Here is a 20,033-nt window from a genome sequence, read left to right as displayed (position 1 = left end):
GATTTGGCCGACTCAAAGTTGCCCCTTTTTATCTTCCTTTCTTTTTTCCCTCGCATTTTGCAGTATTCCTCTACTTTAATGGAAAGTGTTTAAACCCCCAAACCCGCTCTTTCAACCCTTGGTATCTACTCATCTTCACCCCCGGACGACACTTCAACTTCGTTCCTAAGAACAACGAATCCCGGCATAGATAAACGGCTCGCTAGGACATTTCAATACTTGTTTCTGAACCTCTTGGTTTATCATGTCTCAGTCAAAAGTTGACGGCGCGAATAAGGTAGCAGTGGCATCGGCTGCAGCGCAACAAAGCGATAATATAGCACATGCATTGGCTGGCGCTGGCGGGGGGATTCTTTCTATGATATTGACGTGCGCCCCCCATCCCCCAGATATATGTTTTTAGAGCACTGCTAAAGTGAATAATCTTGCAGATACCCTCTTATCACGCTTTCAACCCGAGCACAAGTCGAATCCAAGCGAGCTCATTCTACAACTGCCGATGCTATTCGTCGCATCGTCCAACGGGAGGGTGTTAGTGGACTTTACTCTGGTCTTGAATCTGCGCTCTTTGGTATAAGCGTCACAAACTTCGTATACTACTACTGGTACGAATGGACACGTTCAGCCTTTGAGAAGGCGGCAGTGAAGAGCGGTCGCGCCGCTAAAAAGCTCACAACCATTGAGTCAATGATCGCAGGAGCAATTGCTGGAAGTGCAACGGTGCTCATCACCAACCCAATCTGGGTAGTGAACACACGAATGACGGCTCGCAAGTCTGAATCAGACGAGCCGGCGTTACCCGGTGCTCCCCCTAAGAGATCGCAGGCGTCTACTATTGCCACCTTGATAAGCCTGCTACGACAAGAAGGCCCGAAGGCTCTCTTTGCCGGTGTTCTTCCGGCACTTGTCCTTGTCATAAACCCAATCTTACAATACACCATTTTCGAGCAATTGAAAAATATGGTGGAGCGTCGGAGGCGCATGACACCGAAGGACGCCTTCTATCTGGGTGCCCTTGGCAAGATCCTGGCAACTTCCTTAACCTATCCCTACATTACAGTCAAAAGTCGGATGCACGTTGCCAGTAAGGATGGACCCAAAGAAAGTTTGAATGGAAGCGTCAAGAAGATCATCAAAGAGGAAGGATACGTGGGATTGTACAAAGGTGAGTGGAGTTCTGTTCTACGTCTCTGAGTGAGCCCCGGGATGACACTAGGATTTTCTGCAGGGATTGGACCAAAAGTGACGCAGAGTGCTATCACGGCAGCATTCTTGTTTGCGTTCAAAGACGTCCTCTACGATGCTATGGTATCCGTTCGGAAGAGAGGTAAAGTTTCCAGGTAGAAACACCCAAATTTTATCAAATCCCCGGGCTACAACATGGAGTGTCTTTCTAGACTCCGTTTTGTCATCCCGTGGCAAGTGTCGGATGAACCATTAACGGTTATCTGGTTGAAGTCATGCTTTCTGGTTTTGAGAAGTCAGTGCATGAGTCTTTTAAATATGATACATCATTTTTTCTTCTCTATAAAAGGAATAAATAGTCCTTATTACTATTGTTATATGCTATAAACACCCAATTTCTTCTCTAATTACCTTTATCTAGTACCTACCCTGCGTACCCTGCTTATCCTGTCTACACGATTTATTTTACCTGCTTTATTCACTCACTCTTCTACTTTAATTGCTAAATTAACAGGTAAAATTCTAACTATTGTGACGGTCTACAAAGGAGCTTAGTAAAAGACAAGTTTGTTTATGACTCGTAGTCAAAGAATTTTCCCATAGGGAGGAAAGGCTCTCTAGGAGGGAGGATCCAGGGCCTCTATATACTGCCTGGGGCTTTGCCTCAGGCAGGAATGCTTGCAGGATACCTAGGAATGTTCCTGGATGCCTACCGCGGAGGATCCGTTGATCCTATACTAACCAGAACGTTCCCCCGTACAGGGAAACTCCCTGGCTTCAGGAGGTAACAACTATATGAAGAGGATAATATTTAATTATTTATTTTTAGAGGAAGTAGCGTAGATAAAAATAAAGTAGGTACTAGGTAGAATAGGTAGGATAGATTGTGTAGGTGGGTGCTCTACCAAGTAGGTAATAAGATTAAGTTAGTTAGTGGTATAAGGCACTACTACTGGCAGAATTTATAATTAGAATTTGATTTTGTCGGTTGGCCACTATACCCTTCGTACGGAATAACTGGCGTAGGAGTAGGAGTCAGCTGACTAGTTAGAAGCCGGGTGGTAACATTAGACCGCCTACTGCTTTAGGCTCTAAGTACCTACCCAGAAACACGTCTTGAGGATCGCGATTCACGCGTTGTGGTTGCCAAGCAACTTATATACTGACCAGATCCTCACCTCACATTCACCTCTACCACCTTCACAGCTACTGCTTGCCTGAAGCCTCATGGTCTTCTTTCAGAATTTGCAAGCCACCAAAGTGTCTGACTACAGCTTACCTAGCTAGGTTGGGATTATTTGTGAGTTAGACTGGACGGCCGTTCAAGATTCCAACTTAAATTTTGAAATGATCAATAAGATCTATTATTTCCGACGCCTCCCTTTTCCTTCTATGCTCTCACTTCCCCATTACTGAGGACCTGGAAGACGCAATTTATTTATATTCTCGTCACTAAGAACCTCGGCGGACTGTGCTCAAAGAGAGGTTGTCATCGCCTTGAATCTGCCCTCTTTCTCCAGCAGCTCCAAGAATAGCCACGAATCAAATCCTCCCTTTGGAAATGGCATCCGTTCTCGTCACTTCATGCTGCAGGCCTATCTTATGATTTCTACTCAACTAATACTGAGGTATGGATAATCCAGCCTTGCTGCCCTTCTGAGCTTTGTCAGCCAATTGATTAGAGTCGGGTATAACGTCAAGACGTGGAAAACATTCAATAAGAGACAAATTCTTTTAAGATCTGTTATGTATGGTCCTCTCATTGCTTCATTCGTGTTTTGTTCGATGTGATGCTGATGCTCAGATTTCAATCAGATCTTTCTTACACTCTGTGGTGAAATTGGGCCTCTTCTCATGTTTGTCTGAGCATAAATCCAGGCCACCAGTTCCCATATGCCAATAAGCATGTCTAAAGAACATTCAAATATGAGAGGCCGAGGCTTTGGCTTAGGACCCTCACCTCACTTTGGGCAAATGGAACCTGAAAGTACCTCGATAATTGAGGAGGCTAAGAACCTATTGTCTCAATTCATGAAGCACTCACCCCACAAGACCCAAGAGTCTCAGAATTATGACGCCGGTGGTGGCTCAGAAGGCTGTGCGATTTCGCATAACACATTTAGTTCTTTGGAGAAGAAAGACTCTGGTTCTCCCATTCCACGACAAACAGCATGTGCGAGTTCTGAGAATTTCACGCCGGAGAGGAAGCCGGGAAAACACAACGCTTTGGCTCAACAATCGACATCCAAGGAGGTCTCAAACCGCCCAGCTTGTCGCCCTGAGCGCCAGCTTTCTACACACCCAAATCCCTCGATGGAACGCCTGAAAACTAGCCATGAACGCACAGCTGCTCTGCCTAGAAGTGGCCGAAGAAGCTCCTTTTCACCAAAGCAGACTTCCAAATCGGACTTGGAGAATAACCAGGATAGACACAACATATCAAGAATACGGCGCTCCGGTCGATCTAAATCCGGGCCTACCAATTATTTCCAGCCAATATGTCTATCTTCTGAGGAAGAATCAGATCATAGTCAAGTCCCACCATCGATACCAGTTTCGCAATGCAGGGCGTTTGACAGGGATGCTAAGTCCCCAGGTCACATGCACACAATCTTCTCTTCGCAAGGACTGCAAATCGTGAAGTCGCGCTTCAAAACAATGGCTGAGCTTCAAGACTTGGAGCAAGCACGCTACTCGAGAGAACTGAACCCTGCAAATTATGCTCGAAGGAGAATCAAGGGCCCCGAGACGGTTCTCCACATTGACTTTGGTGAAGATGAAATGAAATCCGTGTTAGAGCTGATGTCACTTCACGGCTTACAATGTACTGCAAACTCAGAACTATCACTTGTTGATCAGATCACACTAGCCCTGTCCGGCTGCACCGTGCCTGACGAAATAACCCGGAAATTATCAAGGTTATACAAACTTTCCCATGTGCTCACCAGCCAAGGAGTCCATGGTGACAGCACGTCGATTCTGAAACTATTACAATCCCCGGGCAAGAAGGAGCTCATTCATGCCAAAAGCCTAATCGCAGAAACTTTAGAGCAAGGAGAACAAAGCTGTGGCGGTCAGTGTGATTACCGGATCGAGGAAATTCACAGATTGGCCGCCTGTCTGCAGTGTGCTTTGAAAATCGACCGGCGCCACCATAGGGACATTGATGCGTTTCTCAAGGACGCTAAGAATGGGTGTCTCCCGTCAATTCCGTGTGTCGTGAAGGCCATCGCATCTCCTACCAAACTTTCGCCACCAGACGGCAGGCTTCCTGGGAGCTCTCAAAGGTTTGCCCAATTATTGCAAAGTAGAGAATTAGGATGCAGCGTGAGCAGAAAAATCAACTCTGATGTTGCAAGCAACTTCAGACCCTTCAAGAAATGGAAAGGAGCCTCGAATGACGTGGTAGCGATGGCGTGGTCACCCGACGGAACAAGATTTGCAGCTGGTGCCACAGCGCAGTGCGATGAGCACAACATGGAATATAATCGGAGAAATAACTTGCTACTCGGGGATTTGACCCGAAATTGTTTGGAAGAAATCCCCGATCATTGCATCCCTCGACCGGCTGGAGGTGCAAATCGGGCAGTGACTGATACTCGGCTTTTTATGAGCGTCACGGCTGTCCAATGGTTCCAAGACTTTCTGTTTACAGGAAGTTACGATAATACGGTGAAGCTGTGGGATTTGGCTGGGGGGAAAGCGTCATGTTATAAAACCCTCCGGCATGATTCCAAAGTGCTAGTCATGGCTCGTTCGACCTTTGAACCTAATGTGCTCGCCACTGGAACGCATGAGATTGGATTGTGGAATGTCAAAGAGTCTACATACACTTCTCTTGAGCTTCCCCAAAATGTCAGTAAGAAGGGCATTGAACTGGTGCCAACATCTTTAGCATGGGGTACTGTTCCCTCCACTAAGAACATACTGCTTGCTGGCTTGGCTGAAAGTGACGATGGGATCCCACAAAATGGTCATCTTGCAGCCTGGCGTGTTGAGGAAGGGAGGGCGAGTCCTCTGCCATCATTTTCGCCTAACTCCCAAAACATCTTCGACATCAAGTGGCATCCGACTTCGGAAGCTTTTGTTACGGGGAGCTCCACGGCACAGAGAAACATCGGGTCTGTCGTCCGTCACTACGAGCCTCTCAAAACGAGAATGGGGATTTACGAGTTTGATTGTCCTGCCTTGGATATTAACGAGGTTACGTTCTGCCCTACCAACTCAAATTATGTCACGGCCAGCTGTACCGACGGTAATACGTATGTTTGGGATTATCGCTATAACAACGATTTTGTCCTCAAGCTCCCGCATGGCGGGCCCCTCAATCAAACCGACGAGACCCTCACTAGAGAGCAAGCAGATGTGGGCGTGACTGTGGCATTTTGGGGAAATGAAGTCGATCAGTTTTACACCGGGGCATCAGACGGCATCCTCAAGAAGTGGAATATCCTTAAATCTCCGGAGGATGCACTTGTTGACGATATAGCTAGCCTGGAAGAAGAGATAACATGTGCAACGTTATCAGAGGATAAATCAAACCTCTTGGTCGGGGATGCTGCTGGCGGCATTCATGTGCTGTCATCGGGGCCCTTTTTCAACACCGACGAAAGGTCGTTCACATTCGAAAGTGCTCCTCAACTGGCCTATGAGGATTACGAGACGGAGCCCGAGTCAGGTGTCAAAGCTGGACGCAATTTGTTAGCATCTGGTCAGCTTTCCTTGCACCCTGTATATGGAGTTGGACAAGGACCTCATTACACCGGGCCTTTTGCTGCTTGGGCTCGACCGGAAGGGACAACGTGCGAGAATATTGCGCGAACGCAGCTCAGGAGGGAATTGCAGATTCGTCAACTTGACGGGACCCCCATCAAGTACCGCAGCGGGCTGGACGAACAATCTAGAAGGGACGTCGAGGCACAAATTCAACTCGCCCGTATCCGGAATCAGAGACAAAACGAGAACAAGAGAAAGAGGGACGACTCCGCAACCACCATGAACCGGACTGCATTTACCCATAATTTCATCGATCTGTGCAGCGATGACGACGACCATGCTCGTTCTTTGACGGTCCCCTCCGGTGAGCTCAAGCGGCGAGCAAAGGCACGGAGAAGCGAGCCTCTAATTGTGAACATGGAAAGTGTCATCATCGACCTTACTGGGGATACTGATAGCGAGGAAGAGGCGCTTGCAGACGCTCCGCCTGGAATGGAACTCGGTCGTGTTCCTGACCATTTTACATTTGACAGAGTTGACAGTTTGGAGAACGAGCGTGCCGAAGAACTAGAAGAGACACTATGTGAGGATTTTTGGTGGCCACCAAGCCACACGATTGATCCGAACATTCATGATGATGCAGTTTAGGGAAGGGGCGGGGGCGAGGGACTCTGCAAGGATATGGACTCATGCCAGCTCGGTGACGGGGATGTGTCTTGTACATACTTTTCTACTACTAGATAATAATACCTACATCGGAAATGACGGAGCCAACCATCACGTGGACGGGCACTGCCACGGTGGCTACCCGCACTAACCGGTTTCGTCAATACATGACTCGGTAAGTTATTGTGTACCTGACTTACACACGCAATGATATATTAGGCAGTTGACTACCCCAGAAGACTCTTTCCTTCCCTTCTCCCAGACATATTTTCGTCGCCGTTTCCAGCACGCGCATCCATTCTAATCGCACCTAATACAAACCCCCGAAACCTGCCAGAATTTTTGGGGAATCCTGAGAAGATCCCTCGCCTCGTCTAGAAAAGCACTGATGTCATTCGCCCCGCCTCCTGGGCCTCCGCCTCCATCTGTGCCGGAAGGATGGAAGGCTCAATTCGAGCCCCGGTATGAGCAATGGTAAGGCCTATCCGGCGCCCTGGGGACCCGCGCCGGCTTGCTAACGATTGCCCTAGGTTTTTCGTAAACCTGCACACTGGCAAATCCCAATGGGAACGTCCCGAGACCAGTCCCTCAGAAGAAAAATTACACGGGGGCCCGAGTGAGCCGCCGCCGTCTTACAATGACTCGGCACCGGGCGGGAACTCCTCTGCAGCGGTTGCCAAGGTGGACGAGAAGAAGTCGCTGGGATCTAATAACCCATACAACCACCCGGGACCGGGAAACAGCACTCTAGATAGCGACGCTCGCCTAGCAGCTCGACTACAGGCCGAAGAAGAGGCGCAGGCCCGAGCCAACAGCCCCGGCAACCAAGACCCTGGTGCCGCGGCGGACTACTACGCGGAAGCTTCGCGGCCGCTGCCATCAAGCCAGCGGGGCTCTGCGGCGTCAACACCCGTGCAGAATACTGCACCGGAGCAGAAGTCGCGCAGCAGAGGCTTCCTGAGTAAGTTGATGGGGAAGTCCTCCGGTGCCGGTGGTGGTGGCAGTGGCGCCGGGTTTGGAAGACCCCCTCCACCCATGCCCTACCAGCAACAGCAGCCGGCATATGGTTATCCTCAAGGAGGGTACGGTGGCTACCCACCCCAACCTGTCGGGTATGGATACTCAGGGTATCCGCCGCAGGGGGGCTATTACCCGCCTGCGATGCAACAACAACCGCCGCGCCGTTCGGGAATGGGGATGGGAACTGCGGGTGCTGCGGCCTTGGGTGTGGGTGGAGGGCTGATTGGCGGTGCTTTACTAGCAGATGCAATTGAGGATCATCATGATTATGACGATTATGGCGGCGGTGATGACTATGGCGGCGGCGATGATTTTGGAGGCGGCGACTTCTAATCCTGCGCCGTCTGTTCAGCCCTTGAAACGGACTCACGAAATGCTATGAATGAAAGATTTGTATCAGTATGAATCGGGTGGGGAGGGAGGCTCTGTCTTTTATGATTTTGGATTTTTATTTTTCTCTTTATCCCTCAAATTTGGAATCCTTCTTTCTTCAAATAATGTCGCACGCGCGGAATAGCGGTTGGGTGGTTGGTATATATGCTTAATATTTCAAATCTTCTTGGCCAGGTAAAAAGACATGTTTGCTGCAGATTAATCGACACTGGATGAAGCCAAGTTTTCAGCCCTCGATCTCCAGCCGGCACTCATTTGCGCCTGCGGGTAGAGTCGCCGCCGTCTCGGCCAGTCGATGCGCCTGGGGCTGCAGCAGTCTCCGCACCCGCCGCCGTTCGGGGAGCTGCGCCGGCCATCCATCCAGCCAGGTCGAAATTGCCCGGGACCCCGCCGCCACTAGCCATGGCATTTGCTCCGGAGATGGGAGAGCTGCGAGATTGTTTCTCGAATTCTTCACGCATTTCGGGGTCCACTACAGAGGGTGAAATTCTTCGTTAGCAAGGCTACATCCCAAAACGTATTTGACGGGCTCTGAACGGGCCAGAGAACAAGGAGACCCAAGAAAGAGGAACTCACTGTTTTCCATCAATTTCGGCATTCCAAATGTAAAACCCAAGGCCACCAAGGCCATTAGGATCATGGGGTTCTTGAACAAGGCCAGAGGGGAGACTGGGAAGGCGAGAGTTCAAATCCGTCAGCTTCCGGCATGGATATATATTCACTAGTCGGCGTAACCCGCAGGAGGTGTTTGGTTCTCACAGGTAGATCTTTGTTCGTAGAAAGCCCTCCTTGTCAGCAACTTGGCTTCCACCGTCACATCACCCGAGGCGGTGGCCGTCGCATCGACGACAAACTTCTCAGCCCCACGATTGTCCCAAGGGTTTCCGCGGAACGTTTCCCAGATGCCCAGCACGATGCCGTCGGCAGAGATGTCGACGCGATAGGGGACAAACACATATTCAGCGGACCGAATATCGAGCAAGTAGGACTGGGGCTTGGACGAGTGGAGGGACCGGAAGACGAAGGTGGCGGAGCGCGTCAATGAGGCGCTCAGCGGGTGGGCGACAGACTCGGCATCCTCTTTAAGATGTTCGGACGAGGGGAGAGAGGTCAAAGTGGCATGTGTCCCGGCTGGCAGGGCGTTGGGGTTGGGGAGCAGATTCGAAGGGGGGATGGTGACGGTGAGGGTTGAAGCTACCAGCGTTGCGGTGGCGGCAACGAGAAGCAGCAATACGTGCAGAAAGCGAGTCGGTGAGCCCATCGTTCCTTAGATGGTAGAAGTGAACGGGTTGAAGGGTCGCAAGGGTCGCAAGGGAGATTGGTGAGGAAGTCCGGCGTGGAGGGAGAGCAGATGGAAGAAAAGACGGCGGCGGTTCGAAGTCCCCAGTACATGCGGCATTACCTTTCAGTCTCGGCCGCAACCCCGACCGGGCCCTTCGTGTCTACACCAATATCCAGCCTTGAGCCTTCAGCCTCCAATCGCTTGGAGTCAGAAAGCTTATGGAAAAGATAATCTTCACGATTGATGATACGTATTCGAAATAGAACTAGGGTTTAAGATCCCTCTCAGTGTCTCCGCTCAACGGTAACTAGTTAGTAGGTATGTACATTGAACACATACAGAGACCCAACAACATCGCCTGTCAAAGTTGTCCTCCCTTCTCATTTCCCAACAATCTCTATAATATAAACAAAATCACAGAAATAAATAAGTAAATATAGATATATGTATATATATCGAAAGGAAACTCGTGTGTCTACAGTTTGGCCCGAGGACTAGACTGCTCCGCCGTCGCCTGGGTGTAGAGGTCATCTAGGAGTGCACGGTATTGCTTTGCAGCTGGAGGGCGCTTCAGCTTCAAACTGAAGATTAAAAAAGCAAAGGTTAGTACGATGATCGCTGGATGGTAATGCAACTCAGAGTCCACTTACGTTGGCGTTAGCAGGTTGTTCTCCACGGTGAACGGGTCGATCATCAACGCGCAGTTCTTGACCCGTTCATATCCTGCCAGCTTGTGCTTCTTAGCAACCCGCTCGAAATCCTTGAGCACGGCCGCCCGGATCTTCTCGTTGTTCAGAACAGATTTGATATCGGCCTCGCTGATGGTCCGGCCGAGCACTTTGCTAGCGAATGGCGCGAACATGTCGGGCTGAACTCCGAAGATGCCCACCAAGAACGTTTGAACGCTCTCGCCATGGATATAACCTTGGGCAAAGTACCCCAATTCGGACAGGTAGACACCCTCCAGTCGCTCCGGTGAAATGTACTCGCCCTGGGCCAGCTTCAGAACGTTCTTCCGACGATCGATGATAACGATGCGGCCCTTTTCGTCGATGGTACAAACGTCGCCGGTCTGGAACCATCCGTCTTCCGTCATCGCCTTGGAGGTCTCCTCCGGGTTCTTGAAATACTCGCGGAAAACATTGGGGCCCCGGAGGAGCAGTTCGCCGCGAGGGTACGGCTTGTCATCGACCGAGTAATCCATGTCGGGCAGAGAGGCCAGACAAGCTTCCGTGCAGGGAGCGAGCCGGCCGCAGTTCCCGGCAGTGAGGTCATTGGGGGCCTGAGCGCAAGCCATGGCGTAGGTTTCGGTAAGACCGTAACCCTGCGCGAAATCCACCCCGAGAGCGACCCGCAAGAAGTCGTGCAGGGAAGGGTCCAGCGGCGCGGAGCCGGAAACCATGATTCGCGTGCGTTCCAAACCCAGAGCGCTAGCGACCTTCTTAGCCCAGATGCGATCGTACAAAGCGTGGTTTACGGAAGCCTTGGAAGAATCGGAGGTTTTCAGGTTTGCCATCTTGGTCGAGACGATGTGTCGCGAGAGCGCGCCCTTGAAACCGGGCTGCTCGGTGGTCGAAGCACGGATTGCGTTTCCAAAGCGACTGTATAGACGAGGCACAGACATGAACCCCGTAGGTTTCAGTATCTTCAGATCGTCAACCAGCTCCACAATATTGCCATGGAAGTACCCAATCCGAGCACCGGCCCAGAAGGCCGCATGTTCCGACAAACGTGCGTAGATATGGGCAAGTGGAAGATACGATGCCATCGTATCGCCTTTGGCTTGTTCGACCGTGACCAGAGCACCCGTGGTGGCGGCCACGGCATTCTCGTGTGTCAGAACCACTCCCTTGGGAGGTCCGGTCGTCCCAGAAGTGTAGTTGATGGTGACAATGTCCGAAGGCGAGGGGGCCTTGCAAGGACGATTGGCGGAAGCGCCCAGCTCCTCAACCTGATCCATCGTGTAGATGGCGACGTCTTGTCCGGCAGCGACGGACTCGAGGAGGGCCCGCTTCGAATGGCCGGCCTGTTCACCAGCGTCCAAGGGATCGAGACTGACGATGATCTTCAGATTTGGCAGCAGAGGCTTCAACTTGAGCAACGTGGGGATATGTGGCAGCGAGGTCACGACGCAGTGAAGCTCCGCGTGATTGATGATGTACTCGGTGGCATCCGCGGCCAGAACGTCGTAAATGGATACGGAAAAGAGGCTCTGGGACATGCACGCAAGGTCTGCGACGCCAAATTCAGCTCCACGCCGTTATCGGGGAGAAGGAAGTTTAAGGGGAGGAATCATACCGGTAATTTGCCATTCCGGGCGGTTTTGACACCACAGACCAACACCATACTGACCGGGACGGTGGCAGTCGTGCTTCAGATGCAATTCCACCAGGCCGGCACCAAAGGCCGCCCGCCGCTGTTGGACCGTCTGGTAGTCAATCCACTGGTATGAGCCGAAAGTTTTGGTATCCTGGTTATAAGGGCGCCATCCGAGACAGTGGTTTTTGGGAACTCGGTTGGCGGTTGACTCGAATGCGTCGTGTGCGGTGAGGACCTGGAGAGCGGAGACGGGGTGTCGGTTAACACGGGGGCCCAATATACAGTATACACCAGGCGGTGCCGGCTATGCACATACCTGCGGATCTAACGTCTTCACAAGCCCCTTCTGGGCGCTGTGGGCGCGGTAGATCTTGCTCCTACCGGGCTTTTCGGTTCCCGGCAGGCCGACGGAGTAAGGAGTTCCTTTCGGAGGCTCCTGTCTCAGCTCGTCCGCCCGAGCGAGATGCGGCGCTTGTTGAGCGAAAAGCATAATCTATCGCAGAGACGGCCGAGTCAGTCAGAGTCCATCCAAAGCTTTTTGGGGGGGGGGAAGGCGCAGAACTCCAGGCGAACTCACCGATCAACACAACTCTGTAGGTAACGACAGATGACGAGTCGTGTTCAAAGCGAGGGGGGGTAGACAGTAGAAGAGAGGGATGGAGGGAGGGAGAGAAAGAAAAGAGAAGGAAGGGGAGGTAAGTATGAAGACATGGACCGGCGACTCCGTGACAATAATCAACACTTATGCAAAGCATGCGGGTCCCGGAAGGCCGCTGACTGGCGGACGGTTGGCTTTCGCCTCCACGCGACACAAAACGAACCTCGGCATTTCCCCGTCCGGGGGGAAGGTCGGGCTCCCCTTAACTTTGGGGCAGATGATGCCGAGGGGGATTCAATTCAACGTTTCTCCTGCTTCCTTCATGACCGGGGTTTCATGTGAACGCTGCACTTACACCTTTAAGCTTTGTATCTACGGTTTTTGAATCCGTTTCCACATTTTAGGGATTTTTTTTTAACGTTTTTCTGTTAATTTACCCCCACCCAAAAATCAAGATCGAACCTACTGGCTCAGTGGCTACTGGCTACTCAGACTGACTTACTCCCTGCGGCCTGGAAGGATTGGGTGAAATCCGCAATAATATCGTCGATATGTTCGGTGCCCACCGATATCCGTATCCCGTCCTCAGTGACCCCGGAATCCAGGCGTTCCTGCTCCGTCAGCTGCTCGTGCGTGGTTGACCAAGGGTGGATGGCCAGCGTTTTGGAATCGCCCACGCTGCGTCGGTCCCGGTTAGTCGGATATTCTGCAATCACACACGCCAGTAAATCGCGGACTAGGGGGAAAAAACCTACTTGGCAAGATTGGAGATCAATTTGAAGCCGTCGACGACCTGACTACCGGCCGCCGCGCCCCCCTTGACGCCGAAGGAAAAAACACCGCCAAACCCGCGCGGCAAATAGCGCCGGGCGGTTTCGTGGCTGGGGTGGTTTGCTAATCCGGGGTACGAGACCCAACTTACGTTCTCGTTGTTCCGAAGCCAGTCAACCAAAACCCGTGCGTTGTCTGCGTGGCGCTCGGCACGCAGACTGAGGGTCTCCAGCCCCAGCAAGAGCTGCTGCGCGGCGAAGGGGTTGAGCGCGGAACCCACGTCGCGGAGGATTTCCACGCGAACCCGGATCGCAAACGCAAGCGGACCGAAGGTCTCCCAGAATTTCAGGCCGTGATAGCCTTGGGAGGGCTCGACGAACTGGGGGAAGCGGGCGGCGTGTTTGCCCCAGTCAAACTTCCCGCTGTCGACCACGACGCCGCCGATGGTGGTGCCGTGGCCCCCGATCCATTTGGTTGCGCTGTGGACGACTATGTCGGCCCCGTGCTCGATGGGACGACAGAAGTAACCGCCAGCCCCAAATGTGTTGTCGACCTAGCCATTACCGGACAGAGGGGGTTAGTAGGCCGCCACGTTCGTTTTGGTCATCGTTGGTACTCACCACCAACGGAACGCCCTTTTCATGAGCGACCTTGGCAATTGCCTCGAAGTCAGGTACGTTGTACCGAGGGTTTCCGATTGTCTCGACGTAGACGGCCTTCGTGTGGTCATCGATGGCAGCGGCAATGTCACTCGGGTTTTCTCCCTGTATGAATTTGGTGGTGATTCCCAGCCGCGGGAACAGGACCTTGAACTGATTATACGTGCCGCCGTATAAGTTACTGGTCGACACGATGTTGTCGCCAGCATGCGCCAGCGCCGAGATTGCCATGAACTGAGCGGCCTGTCCCGAAGAGGCTGCCACGGCCGCCACTCCCCCTTCCAGGGCCGCAATTCGTTTTTCAAAGACATCCACCGTCGGCTAGTGAAGACGTGGTAGTGAGCAACTCCGCGTCAACCGGAAACGGGGCCCAGATTCCACCATGACTCACATTCATGATTCGACTGTAGATGTTGCCGAACTCTTTAAGGCCGAAGAGCCTGGCCCCATGTGCCGAATCATTGAACTGGTACGACTGCATAGACCGTCAGTTTCAGCCGCGGAGTACTCTGGCCGGCGCATGCCTACCGTAGTCGCGTAGATGGGCACTGCCCGGGAATTGGTGGCCGAGTCAGGTTCATGACTTGAAAGAAGCCGGTTAGCACGCGAATTCCGCCGTCCTGAGGGTAAGGATCCAATCACCCGGCATGGAGTTGTAGCGTTTCGAATCGAGGCTGCGGCGAGTTTGACATGGCGGGGTGCGAAATAGCGGTAGGGCTGTCATGGCAAGAGGGGCAGAAGAGAAGACGGGCAATATGAGTGAGCGCCGGGGAAATGGGGGGAGCGCCAGGATGGCGTGATTAAACATAGATCCGACCTGATCTTCCACGGTAGGATTTACATGTACAGGGTACGGATACAATTGTACATACTCCGTACGGTGTAAACACAGCCTTACAGTCACAGCCCCCGGTGACCAGCGCAGACCAGCGCAGACCGCCGAGGCGCTTGTCGTCATACCTTTCAAAGGCTGCCGCGTTAATCACAAGCAAGCTTCACAAGCCAATGATGCTCTCCATCGTGCGCCCCCTCGGGTGACGATCGTATCAATAAATTGGTGATGACGATAGTCTTCTGCCATCCTGCTTTCTCAATTTAAGGCAGTCTTCCTATCGACCTTCCCTGACCACCATCCACCCCCGGATTACTACTACTACTACCACTACTTCTCTCTATCCGTGATATCAACGAGCAACTCTACACACAAAACAGAATACCCATTCAAGCGCGCCATGGCAATTCCCTGGATTTATCCCGTTCGGGTCATTCAGGTCATCTTCGCCATTATTGTTCTCGGCTTGACCGCGTATAGTGCGTCAACACTTCTCTCTCTCTCCTCTACCCGGCGCCGGGTTTTTTGATCGGCCTATGATTGTTAACACCCTCTATAGTCATCAGCCTTTGGCAAGGCAGCGACACCGTCAATCTTATGCTCTTCAATGGCATCTGGACGGCGTTTTTCGCAACGCCCTATCTTGCCCTCGCCCCGTTGTACTTTCCTGACCTCGCACATCGGTTGGTCATCCCGGCCGTCGAGGTGGTTACCATGATCTTTTGGTTCGCCGGGTTCATTGCTCTGGGTGCTTTACTGCCGGCCCCAGACTACTGTCACTGGAGCGCTTGCAACTCGGCGCAAGCGGCAACGATATTCGGGGCGTTCGAGTGGTATGCACCTCCCCCGTCCAAGACATCTGTCGATTGCAGCTAACGTGGCTGGGCATAACTAGGGCATTGTTCGTGGCCACGAGCGTGGTTTCCGTTCTTGGCGCTCTGCGATCTAGATCGAGCTCTCCCAGTACGAAACCTGCCCCTGAAACCTCTGCTCACGTTGGCGTCTAAACGACCTTATAGCCGCGGTTCCGTGAAGGTTCTCTGTCGGCTCTCGGCACTCAATAATGACAATGGCAGAAGAGTGTGGGGCCATTCATCCAAGTTGGTCAAGATGTCATGATGGCAATCAAAGGACGACGACACGGACTTCTCTCTCTCTCTTGTGTATTTAACCGTATACCCCCTGGTGTTCGAATTGTATTTACCTTTGCATATGTCCTATTGTGGGCCATATTAAAATATCTTCATAGCAGATAGTTTCTATGGACCGTGGATGGGCGATCCAGGATAATATTAGTATAATTATTAATTAGTGAAGGATAAATAGTTAACGTATTTCACTACCGAGCGTGACACACCACCGAGCGTGACACCTCTGTATTCCATATAAAATGGCACCTTTTTATACTCTAATATCTCAACAACAAGTAAGTTTAGAGGTATATAGTCAAATATATAGTCTAAATTAAGTATCTCAAGTTTTAGCCCACTAAACTAAGTAGATCTTTAGGTAACATATATAACAGCTGTATTTTTGGTATTTTATAATATTCTAGAATTAGAAGCTAAATATAAGACTATAGAGTCTAAAAAGAAGTATTCGTAATCCTGAAAGGATATATATCTTAGGTGATTTATACTATTGCTCTAAACCTACTTGTTGTTGAGATATTAGTATAAAAAGGTGCCATTTTATATGGAATACAGTGTCACGCTCGGTGGTGTGTCACGCTCGGTAGTGAAATACGTTACTGTAGTCAGTGACTGAAGTTACTAAGATTTACTTCTGCAATCACGTGGGAAGATTTAAGGCTTCCGCCTTACGGAGCACCGACAGTTATCGCCACTGACAAAATGTTCGCCGTAGATTCAGGCCTCTCCGGCGGCAAAACCGTTCGCCACCGCACGCTCCAGATCTGATGCCGATTGAATTCCACGGGCGAGTCCGCCGAGTCGACACTCGACACTCGACGCGAAAAAGAACTTTTCCCTCCCCACTTCATTCTACGCTCAGCATGGCGACCCACTTGGTCAACCGCCCCGCTGATTCGCCTATCCCCCTCGTGGAAGATGGAAAATTCGGATGAGAAAATTCCAAAAAAAAAGAGGGAGAGAGAGAGACAGGCGGCGAGAAAGGAGGGGAAGGCAAGAAAAAAAAAAAAGAGGAGTACATACTCTGTACTTCTATGCAAAGCTTTCTTAGATTGATCTCTACTTCAAAGCCGACCATCTATCAACGTTGCATTCGTCTCAGTTAGTGCCTGAGGATAGCCGGCCTCCGCTCAACTCAGTCATTCTTTTTACATAACATCTTCCGGGCCTGAGTACATAATTCCATTATCTCGATCTCTATCATTCGTCACTCGCTTTATCGCTGATATATCGGCCGTCGAAAGAGGGGACAGTTGCGTTTCCCTGCTATAAATCATCGACCTTGTTTCTCTACTCCACAGGAAAGTAATTCGGCGGAGTAGTACCTTTTTTATCTCTATATTTTTCTTGGCTATTATTCAACTCTCTATTTCCAATCTCTTCGGCGAGCGAGAAATCGGAATTGAGAAAACCCTAGGTGGTGACTCAAGCGTGTTTGGTGGAGCCGCCTTCGCCTTCCCTCACAACCTTGACACATTTTTTCCCCTTGGGTTCCCCGACATCTTTCATTCACCACACTTCTTTGTCGATACCAATTGGACTGTTGGACGGCCAAACATGGCCTCTGATAACGAGGTCAACAGCACGCCAAAATTTGCCGGTGATAAGGGCATGATGCCCAACGAGGAACCCATCCAGTTCGACTCTACTAACGCGTCGCCGGATTTGCAAGATGTGGACTGCGAGAAACATGGCGCAGGTCGCGAGTCAAACCCGCTGCCTGATCTGAAGCGGAAATTGAAGAGCAGGCACTTGCAGATGATTGCCATTGGTAGGTCTAGAACACCTCTTCCCTCTGGTATGTTGCCCGACTATCAAATGCTGACCCGTGCCTAGGCGGTACAATTGGAACAGGACTTTTCATCAGCAGCGGTACTGCGATTGCCAAAGCGGGCCCTGTCGGTGCGCTCATCGCCTATCTCTTCGTCGGCTCGATCGTGTACTCCGTCATGACCTCGTTGGGAGAAATTGCAACTTACATTCCGATTCCCGGTGCCTTTACTTCCTATGCCGCCCGCTTGATTGACCCCAGTCTGGGGTTTGCCATGGGCTGGATCTATTGGTTCTCTTGGGCCAGTACCTTCGCCCTTGAGTTGACGGCTACGGGTTTGATCATACAGTTCTGGGACAAGGACATCAATATCGCTATCTTCATCGCCATCTTCTGGGTCGTCATTACCCTCTTCAACTTCCTGCCCGTCAGCTTTTATGGAGAGTTAGAGTTTTGGTTTTCCAGCATCAAAGTACTTACGGTTGTCGGGTTTATGATTTTTGCAATTTGCATCGATGCCGGCGCCGGTGGGAGGGACTACATCGGATTTCACTATTGGGTCAACCCTGGTCCGTTTTCGCCGTACGAGGGGATCTCGCCCGATTCGAAGGCCAAGTTTGTGGGCTTCTGGGCGGTGCTTATCCAGGCTGGCTTTTCGTACCAAGGGACCGAGTTGGTCGGTATTGCTGCCGGTGAGACCGAGAATCCCCGCAAAACCGTTCCCTCCGCTATTCGCAAGACCTTCTACCGCATCCTATTCTTCTTCGTCTTGACAATCTTCTTTATCGGCCTGCTGGTTCCTTACACCAATGACGACCTTCTCACCGACGGCAATGATGCCAATTCCTCGCCTTTCGTCATCGCCGCCAGACTGGCCGGTGTCAAGATCTTACCCTCTATTATCAACGCAGTTTTGTTGACGGTGGTTCTTTCTGCTGCCAACTCCAACGTATATAGCGGGAGCCGTATTCTGATCGGCTTGGCCCAGGAAGGGTTTGCCCCGCGTTGGTTCAAAAAGACCACAAAGCAAGGCGTACCGTACTTCGGCGTTGCATTTACCGCCGCCTTTGGCCTACTTGGTTTCATGAACGTCTCCAACGCTGGCAGCACGGTATTCAACTGGCTTCTGAATATTGCCGGTGTTGCCGGCTTCATCACCTGGTCATCGCTTAATGCCTGCCACCTGGCTTTTATGCGTGCCCTGAAGGCTCGCAACATCTCCCGTGACCTTCTTCCCTATAAGGCCGTGTGGCAACCATGGTATGCCTGGTATGGCCTTTTCTTCAACGTCCTGATCATCTTGACTCAAGGGTTCACCGCCTTCATCCCCACTTTCAGCGTGACCGATTTTTTCATTGCCTACCTCAGTTTGATTCTCTTCGTGGTGCTGTATGTGGGCCATAAAATCGTTTACCGCACTCGTTTCGTGCGTCCTATCGAGGCCGATATCGATACCGGTCGCACCGCACTTGAGAATGAGTCGTGGGAAACATCCGCGCCCACCACAAAGTGGTATCACCGACTGAAGCTCCGGTAGACCTTTCAATCGGGGGGTGGGTGATTAGGAGAAGAAAAGCCAAGTTTTTCTGCCATTCAGAGCTATTCCCGGTGTTTCTTTTTCTTCGACATGCAAATTGTTCTACCTCGATACATTGCATATACGTCATGATGCATTGAGACATGATTTCACGACGTAGAGTCGGTTAAAGAGTTACGAAGCGCCTCATGCCGAAAGGTTGCCATCACAGGTGGATCTCGCAATCTATTGTTCCCTTAAAATCAATTTTGTATATTATCTAGTGACTGTTTCTATTTTGGGCATTGGCACGGAGTTGGGTGAAATCGTTGCTTCGAGATATTGCATGTATCCCCTGTGTTCTAGTACTGTCTAATTATTAAATATAAATATTTTCTATTCTGTTGAGTCTGTTAGCATCGTCTCTCCTACTTTCATAGTTAAGCAGAAGTGACCGTAATGACAAGATTCCCATCAATGCTTGAGGCGTAGGCTGCCAACCAAATGTGTAGCCCTTTGCCGATCCCACTATTCCTACAGATCTAATGCAATGAAAATCTTCTTTCTTTCCCTTCGATCGCCTAGCCGAATTCACCAAAGTCCTACTGAGTTCTTACAATTCTCCTACGCGTGGCGATATAGAATGATGAAAGAGCTATGAGATCTGAACAAAGGTATCAAGATAATTGAATAACACGAGGTCGATTGTCAGAGGAAACGGCAGATACAGACGACAGGTTTGCTAATTTGCGAAGAATGCAGCAAATAAATCCACAAGGCCACCCAAATCCAAGGACGTAAAAAAGAAGAGTGTCTTATGTCGTGTACAGAAAAAAGGAAACAAAGAACGGCGCCGTTCACAGCCAGGGAGCCTAGCAAAGCAGGTGGCCTATATCACGAAGACATGAGCTCTGTGGTATGCTTGAAGACGGCACGTGAATAAGGGAAGCCGTTTCATCGAGCCATGTAGATGGGCATCGGGTGTCTTGACAACCCCAGGCACGATTAGTCCCTCCGCAGAAACAAAAGGAATCAAACTAAGAAAGAAGAAAAAACAAACGAAAGAACCCCTTGAGACACAAAGATACCCCTACCCCCCTTCAAGAGACCATCCTGAACCTCAAACGCCGAGTTCCCAGATCGAAAGAGGATTT

General features: G+C 51.0%; 7 protein-coding genes across 7 annotated transcripts; 5 read left to right on the top strand and 2 right to left on the bottom strand.

The window, feature by feature from the left end:
* Positions 1-244: 244 nt before the first annotated feature.
* On the top strand, positions 245-1,740 carry pmp47 (putative peroxisomal membrane protein Pmp47; the record flags this gene model as incomplete). The annotated part of the gene is made up of 4 exons (XM_053099611.1): positions 245-369; positions 432-1,165; positions 1,229-1,327; positions 1,700-1,740. The coding sequence occupies 4 exons, from the start codon at positions 245-247 to the stop codon at positions 1,738-1,740; spliced, it is 999 nt and encodes a 332-aa protein (XP_052956693.1).
* A 1,419-nt stretch (positions 1,741-3,159) lies between these two features.
* On the top strand, positions 3,160-6,549 carry KD926_006609 (WD repeat protein; the record flags this gene model as incomplete). The annotated part of the gene is made up of 1 exon (XM_053099610.1): positions 3,160-6,549. One exon carries the CDS (start codon positions 3,160-3,162, stop codon positions 6,547-6,549), a length of 3,390 nt encoding a protein of 1,129 aa, XP_052956692.1.
* Positions 6,550-6,662: 113 nt separating this feature from the next.
* KD926_006608 (WW domain-containing protein) lies at positions 6,663-7,920 on the top strand (the record flags this gene model as incomplete). The annotated part of the gene is made up of 3 exons (XM_053099608.1): positions 6,663-6,742; positions 6,946-7,041; positions 7,098-7,920. 3 exons carry the CDS (start codon positions 6,663-6,665, stop codon positions 7,918-7,920), a joined length of 999 nt encoding a protein of 332 aa, XP_052956691.1.
* A 311-nt stretch (positions 7,921-8,231) lies between these two features.
* Positions 8,232-9,241, bottom strand: KD926_006607 (uncharacterized protein; the record flags this gene model as incomplete). Its single annotated transcript, XM_053099607.1, has 3 exons — positions 8,232-8,452; positions 8,557-8,649; positions 8,740-9,241. 3 exons carry the CDS (start codon positions 9,239-9,241, stop codon positions 8,232-8,234), a joined length of 816 nt encoding a protein of 271 aa, XP_052956690.1.
* A 496-nt stretch (positions 9,242-9,737) lies between these two features.
* On the bottom strand, positions 9,738-14,301 carry KD926_006606 (putative AMP-binding enzyme; the record flags this gene model as incomplete). The annotated part of the gene is made up of 11 exons (XM_053099606.1): positions 9,738-9,843; positions 9,913-11,494; positions 11,561-11,816; positions 11,898-12,074; positions 12,535-12,551; positions 12,682-12,857; positions 12,935-13,503; positions 13,571-13,930; positions 14,001-14,084; positions 14,138-14,192; positions 14,252-14,301. The coding sequence occupies 11 exons, from the start codon at positions 14,299-14,301 to the stop codon at positions 9,738-9,740; spliced, it is 3,432 nt and encodes a 1,143-aa protein (XP_052956689.1).
* A 540-nt stretch (positions 14,302-14,841) lies between these two features.
* On the top strand, positions 14,842-15,448 carry KD926_006605 (MARVEL domain-containing protein; the record flags this gene model as incomplete). The annotated part of the gene is made up of 3 exons (XM_053099605.1): positions 14,842-14,920; positions 15,001-15,274; positions 15,337-15,448. 3 exons carry the CDS (start codon positions 14,842-14,844, stop codon positions 15,446-15,448), a joined length of 465 nt encoding a protein of 154 aa, XP_052956688.1.
* A 1,701-nt stretch (positions 15,449-17,149) lies between these two features.
* Positions 17,150-18,900, top strand: KD926_006604 (putative arginine transporter; the record flags this gene model as incomplete). Its single annotated transcript, XM_053099604.1, has 2 exons — positions 17,150-17,363; positions 17,429-18,900. The coding sequence occupies 2 exons, from the start codon at positions 17,150-17,152 to the stop codon at positions 18,898-18,900; spliced, it is 1,686 nt and encodes a 561-aa protein (XP_052956687.1).
* Positions 18,901-20,033: the final 1,133 nt, after the last annotated feature.

Source organism: Aspergillus affinis (assembly GCF_023601865.1).
Source record: "Aspergillus affinis strain CMG 70 chromosome Unknown NODE_35_length_286873_cov_86_307686, whole genome shotgun sequence".
Lineage (NCBI taxonomy): Eukaryota > Fungi > Ascomycota > Eurotiomycetes > Eurotiales > Aspergillaceae > Aspergillus > Aspergillus affinis.
Note: the sequence above shows the minus strand (reverse complement) of the source record. Positions and strands in the feature narration are given on the sequence as shown.